Source organism: Triplophysa rosa, linkage group LG20 (genome assembly GCF_024868665.1).
Source record: "Triplophysa rosa linkage group LG20, Trosa_1v2, whole genome shotgun sequence".
NCBI classification, from domain to species: Eukaryota; Metazoa; Chordata; class Actinopteri; order Cypriniformes; family Nemacheilidae; genus Triplophysa; species Triplophysa rosa.
This window is the reverse complement of record NC_079909.1, coordinates 8,549,620-8,558,261: the sequence shown is the minus strand read 5'-3', so window position 1 is coordinate 8,558,261 and position 8,642 is coordinate 8,549,620. Positions and strand designations below refer to the sequence as shown.

Below are 8,642 nucleotides of genomic sequence, written 5' to 3'. Positions count from 1 at the left end.
ATAATACATTCAGAAAAACTTCTTTGTCATCCTTAAAGGAACAACACGACATTTTTAGGAGGATCTATTGACAGAAATACAATATAATATACAAAACTATTTCTTCAAAGTTTTTTCAAACCTTACGTAATGAACCATTATGTCTGTAATACCTTAGAATAGCTGTTTATATCTACATACAGAGCGGGCCTACAGACACTGAATTCGCCGCCATGTTTTGTACAGCAGCCCTAAATTGACAAACAACTCTACAACGCGCGTTTTCTCTTCCTCTCCGCTGCGTTATCGTGGTGAAACGTATCGAGGGAAGATCCGTGATCCGTACGGATCGTGCTCTACGGTGCGGAACGCATGTGACCGGCGGATTAACTGAAAGTTTATTCATCATTGAGTAAAAGAACAAAACGCACTCTCGCTCGCTCTCCAGTTTCAGCTCCAACGCGCTCTCTCTCTCAATTTTTCAATTTCAAGGTACTTTATTGGCATGATTGCGTGTTCTTACAATATTGCCAAAGCATTGAATATATAACAAAAGACATACAGAAATACATTAAGTACAAACATGAGATTAAAAAAACCTCTCTCTCTCTCTCTCTCTCAAGTATCTGGACGAGTACAATATTAAGATAAACAATGACGCTCAAAACTGCTACGTCACACAGCTAATATTACAACAACAACATATCTTGGTATGTTAGTATGTTACTCACATACTGATCCGAATCAAAGCAACCTCCTCGGAGGTGATTTTTAGACGATCTTTCTCTCCAACGTCTCTCTCTGCTGGAAAGTATATCCATAGATAGGCTATCTGTGAGTACATATCTGCTAAAAGACTTAATCCTAACGTGTCTCTGCTGTAAAGTCTTTATAATATTAACACAGGTCCTAGCTCCTGCCTGATTTTAAACTTAAAATCCACAAACCTTTTATTTTATGTAATACACATAAGTCATAGCTCTTTCTACAGTCTTCGTAATGCCCGCAAAATCTCTTCCCTGCGTCAACATGAGAACGACATCTTTGTGTACTGTGCTGGCCACCGTCGTGTTTGGACTGAGCGATTCGTGGCAAATCAAATCTATAATACAACGCTAGTGGCCGCTGTTAATTAAGAACTGCGCCTTTGGCAAAGCTAAAGAATTAAAATTCTTGGTTGAAGTTTTATATTCTACAAAGAAACAAATTCACAAACAATTATTCCAATTAATGCATGTAATTATTTATTTGAAAATGTACATAGTTGTATTCACATCAGCTGTAATATGTCCATAGGTGTAGCAAAATATGCACATATGCATGAACAATATGTCGTGATACTACTAATTATCACATTAGCATTCAATATTAAATGTTTGTGGTTATATTTACAAACAAACAAGGAAACTCAAAACGATCATGGTAATAAGTCTGGATATTGGAAATTACAGCCTGAATCGTGTTTAAATTGTCATTGCAAATACTGACATTGTTCTGAAACAAAACATTTGGCATTATTACTACATTCACTGTCAAACTGCTGTCCAGTCTTTCAAAGCAGGTAGTTTACAGTACATCAGATTTTTGTATTAAATTCTCTTATATGACCAAAAGTTATGTATTGTGCGCATAAAAAGAACAAACAACATTCAGGAGCAATACTGTAAAATAACAGGATGCTTTTACAGTACAGCTGTGTGATCATATTTTCAGAAATCTATATAAAAACAAGAGTCTCCTCTGAAGTTAGAAAGAATTAGGGTGTGGTTCCAAGATAATTTATATAGAACAAGACCACAACAGAGATGAATATCAAGTAACGGCAAATATTTGAAGAGGATCAAAGAGGAATGAAGCTTTACAGACCGATTCGAAATATAAAAAGAGAGTATAAATATTGTACATAACCAAAAGAGAAGGTTTATTCTTTAAAAGTGCTGTGTTTCAGACCAATGGTATCATAAGCAAACAGGCATCAGACAACAAAACAAACAAAAGCATATTGAAGCATTTCAGTGGAAGTTTCAGCAGGACCAGTTTCAGTGTTTTCAGATGGCCACCTCTGGTGTTTGAGCAAGCACAGGGCACGTATCATATTGCATAAAAGCCAGTTTTCACAAAGGTCCTTTGCTATTTTTCTTCTCAAAACCCGCCCCTGCGTTTGCTGCTAAGGCAGCAGAGTGAAAGCAGGCTATACGCTGAATGTCTTATGAAGATGTCACATCAGCAGCTGGAGAAAGGCATTGTGCATAAGGCCAGAAAAAAACTGGAATCCATTCTGATTGGTCAGTTTCATCAGAGTGTGCATTCTGATTGGCCAATTAGAGCGGTCACATAGCAGCAGAGTTTACTCTTCCGCTAGAGTAGATTTCTATGTTGCATTACAAGAGTATCAGTGATATTGAGCTGTCATCAGGCGTGATGCATATAAGCATGGCACAAAGGGAAGCATACGCCCATCAGCACGCAAATCTGCCATCCTGAACAGAATCCGGCCCAGCACAGTCTTCCTCTGTATCGGTGAGAGCAGCAGTGCAGAGGTCACTGAAAATATCTGAAAGAGAGAAGGACAAGACACGTGCGTTAGTGATCTCGCAAACGCTCTCTCTGCTGCGCGTGTATCTGTAAACAGGTGGTGAAAAAAAACAATCCTGGCAAGTGCAACATCCAAACAAGTTGTGCGAAAACTGGAACCTTGAAAGATGATCATGCTTTATGTCTTTTTAAATGGCATGACTAGTGTTTGTTCCTTCCAGGTGTTGAGGCTTTAAGCGCAATATGAAAAGCATACAAACACAGTATTCAGTTAGCTCGGCCTTTAGTTAAAGCTTTGAGGAAATATAGGCAGCAGCATGTTATTGTGAGAGTTTAAGACAACCAGACAGACAAGACGTGGCATCGTGAGAATGTCAAGGTTTCACAGAATGAAGTTCCATGCATGCCTGTAAGATGATGTCATCATGCACGCCTCCTAAACAAACCAGAGACAGCCTTGCCTTCTACTGACCAAGATCTTGCCAGTGTGTCTCAAATCTTGTTTGCATTCACGAGTAAGGCATGTGTTGAAGCAGGAAGGGACTGAGTGACATCAAAGGTCAAAGTGCACCTGCATGTAATGCATTGCTGTGCAAGTGAACTCGAATGTAGTTAATACGAGCACATCAGCTCCCTAAAGGGATAGTTCAACAAAAAAATCTTAATATTTTTCACCCTCACTTGAACAAAAATAAGATATTTTGAGAAATGCCTTTTCTCTATACAATGGAAGGCCAATTCTGTTTGGTTACCGACATTCTTCAAAATATCTTCTTTTATGTTCTGCAGTCGAAAGAAAGATTTGAAATGACATGAGGGTGAGAAATTATGAGAGAATTTTCATTTTTGGGTGAAAAATCCAAATTCAAATTGGGTGAAAAACAGATCTAGAAAGAGCTGATTGAGATGCACCCTATGACATTTTTTTATGGAGAACATCAGTTTGGATTAAGTTTCATATGTCCAGAATGATGATGTCAGTCATGCCCTTGTGATGCTCTTCCTGGGATGGGTGTGAGAGAGTACCAGAGTTAGTGTAAAGGTCTAGTCCCTCTACTGTGGATTGCAGGACAGTGGGTGGCACCAGCCCTGTCTTCTGAGTTCTAAGGCTCTTGACTAGCCTAGAACACGAGAAAACATGAGGTTCATCTATTGAACCTAGCTCAGAGTGGGTAGTATTGCAAATTCTGAGTAAAAGTGTTAAATGAATGGGTGACTCGTTGATTTGAATTATCCCACATCAGAAAAGAGGTTACAGGTTTCAATGCATTTGTATATGCATTTGGAAGACACTTGGACATAGGGCTGTGCCGATAAACGATATCATATCGAATCGCGATAGAATGTATTTCAAAAACGATGATAAGCTATTGGCATTTTGACTCGATATGGATTAATCTTACAGTCTAACAGACAGCAGAAATAAACGCAACAACAGTCAGTCATGCGCGTCATAGTAAAAAGTCCATAGTGCACTTGGCAAAGAAAACTCGACATGAGGAGGAAAACATTACTGGAAGCGGAAACAAAGGTGAAACTAACCTCGAGTTGTCATCACGCGGTTTATCAAGTGTCTTATTTTTTTCGCAATCGCCGGTTAAACAAAACAAACTTGAGGCGCAATTGCAAGCGAGTTACTTCGAAACTCAAGCACAAACGTTTTTATATCCATCGTTAACATATCTGCTAACATGAGCTGGTGCATATGAAACAAACCAGCGCTGCCCTGTACAGATTAGAGATGTAATGAAGTGAGTTTGTGTGCACATTAAAATATTGAACCTTGTATGTAAGATGCTTGCATGATTAAAGAAATGTACTACAGTTTATGTGAGATGTCTTTAAGGTTCACTGAATACATTGAATGAATCCCACTAGTCGAGCAAGACATTATTGCAGCATTATGTATGTGCGCACTGCGCAGGTGCTGAGCCAATAGCGTTCGAATGTACCAGTAACGGAGCCCTTTCATTGGTTGAATGTACTGAACGAACACTCCCTTTACTTAACGAGTCAATTGAGTCAAAATGAGATTGAATGAACTGGTACATGTTGTTTATGGCCTAATATCCTCTGTGTTGCAACAGTGCATTAATTTAATTGAATTTTAACTGGTTAAAGGTTAACTTTTGTTAATAAACTGTATTTAAAATATATTCTTTTAAAAACAGTTTTTTAATTAAATATATATCGAAATAAATATCGTTATCGATCAATATAGAAAAAAACTATCGAGTTTACTTTTTTGCCATATCGCCCAGCCCTACTTGGACAGTTACAGACTCCTCTGTGCATATGCTAAAACTGTGAATATATACACAATTGACCTATAAATTGTAAGCACTCAATAACATCAGAGACACTACAAAATCAGTTTCAAAGGAGCATATTTGGAACATCAGGTTCCAAAGCAATTGTACTGACAGGTACGCCCACCTTACTTGCGTATACATTTGGGCGGTCTTAGTCAAATCGTGGATTTGTGGGGGTGTGGTTACACGAGGCGTTTCAGGCAGGTCTGGGTGAGCATTCGCTTTTAGCTAGAATGCATCTTTTGTTTCGAGACTTTTAATTTTTGCTATTTTACGTGTCTAATACATGCATGAGCAACGTATAACACACCAAAGACACAGAAAAACACGTATTCGCGCCATATGACCCCTTTAACTTGAGGGATACTCACTTTCTACATCCATAAGAATGACTTTCCCAAATGGGACCAGTTTGAAAAGTTTTGAAAACACCAGTATAACTTGATGGTTAGACTGAGATGATTAAATACAATGACATTCATACATTTTAAAGTGTGATTTTAATGCTTTTTGGCAGACGGATGTGATCAAATTGTAAATGATGTTAAAGTATAAAAATATCCATCAACGTAATTTGTTTGTCTCCATGGAGTCCAAAAAATTGAATTACATTTAAACCAAGTCGTTTCTAGTTTGGTTTCCCACTGTTTACCTCAAGAGAAAATGATAATGTCAGTGTAACAAGGAAAAGATTTTATCATTCTCAATTCCTCAAATAGAAATGTTGTTCCCGGACCAACAAGAAGGTTGAAAGAATGTGTGTTTTGGTTAAGTTGAGTAACATGTAAAGTAGGGATGCACCGATACCATTTTTTAAAGACCGAGTACGAGTACCGATACTTTTTTTCTGGTACTCGCCGATACCTATAACTGATGCCTGTATAATGTACAATACTGTTAATAAACCTGTATCTTACTGGTACATTTTTTTTTCTTTTGTTTTAGGTCTACTTAAATTTAAGTACTATTTTTAAATTAAGTTCAATTTTTTATGATAAGTAGCACAATTTTACTAGCACATTTACTTCAGTTTGCTAAAGTAAACAATATACTCTGTGGTTGAATTATAAAAAATTCAAGGGGGGTGGTGTGGTAAAATGTGAGTGTATTATAACTTGTTCAAGTCAACCGGACTTTTATTTTGACGGGACGCCGCAAAGAGCGTTTGTTTAAGTTAACCGGACTTTTATTTTGACGGATCGCCGCAAATGGTGTTTGTTATGTGTTCGTGTCCTCGTGCAGTGAAACGCTGGCGCTGAATGCTCCACAAGCACAATGCGTTCAGGTTCAGTACACGCAACCGCACCACTCTTTCACACAATCACGCAAAACAAGCAGAATACTTATTAATACATATTTAAACAGTATCTGAATATTTCGTTAGCTGTTAGCGGTTCAGCGCTAATTTCTTGTTAGGAAATAATACATTTGCCAGATTCCGTGTCATACAGCAAATTCTGTTTTATGCCTGCATTCCTCTGTTCCGTCCGCGTTTTCCGCATTGCGGAAATCATAGGGCTCTATGTATGTCACGTGAGGCAGAGTCGGCGCCAGGGTGCACAAAGTGAGGGGGGTGCTATGTTTAGGGGGGGCAGGGTTTAGAATGGGCTGGTGTCCCGAAATTTCATTCGTCAGATTATCATTTTTTGCGCTATAAAATCATCCTACTTGTTTATTTTATACTGCTACGGGAATCTGATTGTGTATTTTCGTTGTTAAAACATATTTATTTAGTACTGGTAGTACAATTATAGGGTATTGCGCTGTAAATTAATCATACATGTTTCTTTTATGATGGTAGGATAATCTGACAGGGTATTTACGATGTAAATTTATTTAATGTGTTCATTTTAAACTGGTAGGACTATCTGACAGGGTATTTTGCATTGTAAAATCATACTACCTGTTTATTTTGTCGATGTGGTTTAGATTATAGCCTAAATTTTGCCCTGCGGTAGGAAAATCTGACAGGTTGGACAATTCGAGGTTGAGACACGGCACATAGGCTGAGGTCTCGCTCTGTTCTGTTTCAGTGTGCGGTCTTCTGGTGTTAAGAAGCGGCACGCCGCCATGCCCCAGTTTTCTTCTCAAGTTTAAGTTTTAACAATTTACTTTTTATCAGAGATAATCGCGGAAAACCTGATCTATATGCAGGCTAACCAAATCATACTTGTAAAAGCGGCACATTCGCACATAACGAGTGCGCGAAGAAATCCATGTCCGCACACGTCAGCCGCGCACTGCCTTTTTCATTGAGAGCCAGACATTTTTAACTATAATACAATAAAACATCTAGTTAAATCCTGCCTATGGGTGCGCAATACCTGCGAGTTGTAGATACAAAGCTTTTCATCCAGTGCGCGCTGCCGTTTTGAGGTCTCAAGTTTAACAATTCTAAATGTTCGTTTCGAGGACAGCATTTCATATTTTGCATAGCTTTTTCAAAACTAATAAATTGAACTGAACTAAAAGACATGAAAGACACTGTATGAAAGACACTGAAACCGAAAGGCTAATTTTTTTAATATCAACTTGGAGGAGAGCAAATGTTGTATGACGTTTTGACAAAAAGAACTGGAAATACACCGATCATAGCCTACATAAATTCAGCGGAAGTTAATAAATGAAGATTACTAATTTAGACGCATATATATAAAAAAATATAGAAAAATGTCAAAAGCAGGCTTTAAAGAAAATGTGACAGAAAAAGTATACAGGGGGTTGTTCCCCAGTAGAGCTTTATGTCTAACAAAACGATCGCATCAATATAACAACACTAAAGAGCGAGCTCTTGCTTTCTGATAGACAGCCTGTATCTCCACTTGTCACCGTCTGCATAATAGTAGGCCTAATGCCCGTTTCTTGTTAAGCAATGCATACAGAAACGTTGCCGCTGGACGCAAGCAGCCCTTTAGCTTGTGTTTTTAACAACACATGAAAGTACAGCACAAGACAATGTCTTTAAAATCTGTTAATCTGCTCATGTTGTTTCTTTAATAAATATAAACCAAATTAATTCTCCAAATGTTTTTTTAATGATTTCGTCTTTTATCATTTTAAAAAGTGAGGGGGCACAGTGACTGAAGTGGCCGGGCCATGCCTCCTAGTGGCCCCTCGTGGCGCGACTCTGACGTGAGGTATCGGTCTTTGGTATCGGTGTGTCATTACGAGTACGAGTACATGAGCTTGGTATCGGGCTGATACCCAATACTGGTATCGGTGCATCAAAGCGCTTTACTCTGACCGCAGAGAGATTTAGCTCTAGGTTAACACGGTTAGGTTTTACATCAGTTTAGCTGTGGCTCAAACAGGGCAGAACCACAAAGTCCACAAATATGGTACTTCTGTCTTGTGTAGTAAAGGGGAAGTTGATCTGTATCAATTGTGAAAGCAGTGCGTTTTATATTCGTATAATTGTGCACAGTAAAATCGCCAGTGTTAAAAAAAAGTCAAATTAACACTCGCGGTGTATATATAATCCACATTCTCAAAATCTGGATTATATAAACACTGCGAGAGTTAATTTGACCCTTTTTAACACTGGCGATTTTGCTGTGTGGAAATAGGCATTTGTGCTTTCGACATTTACAGTAAATCACATTTACATTAATGCATTCAGCAGACTCTTTTATCTAAGGAAATTTATAATGACTTGAGGAAATAGTTCATCATGGGAATCTAACCCATGGTCTTGGCATTACTGGCATTTTAAATTATGTCCTGTGGCTCGAGGTGCAAACGTTAAACGTTAGCTCAGCATCTCAAAGCATTCCAAATGCACCCTGTGTAAGCCTGCAAATGTTTTAAAAATAATTT

At 38.2% G+C, this 8,642-nt stretch overlaps 1 protein-coding gene across 10 annotated transcripts in view; it reads right to left on the bottom strand.

Annotated features, from left to right (window-relative positions):
* Positions 1–1,207: 1,207 nt before the first annotated feature.
* Positions 1,208–8,642, bottom strand: part of mcf2l2 (MCF.2 cell line derived transforming sequence-like 2) — a 63,024-nt gene continuing 55,589 nt past the window's right edge. For 9 of the 10 annotated variants that reach the window (XM_057361569.1, XM_057361571.1, XM_057361570.1 and 6 more), the window contains 2 exons: positions 3,541–3,635; positions 1,208–2,533 (listed from right to left, as the gene is read on the bottom strand). In XM_057361569.1, coding sequence (XP_057217552.1) covers positions 2,439–2,533; positions 3,541–3,635 — 190 coding nt within the window. In that variant the 3' untranslated portion in view covers positions 1,208–2,438. The remainder of the gene's footprint in view (positions 2,534–3,540; positions 3,636–8,642) is intronic. The other variant, XM_057361573.1, reaches the window with a different exon arrangement.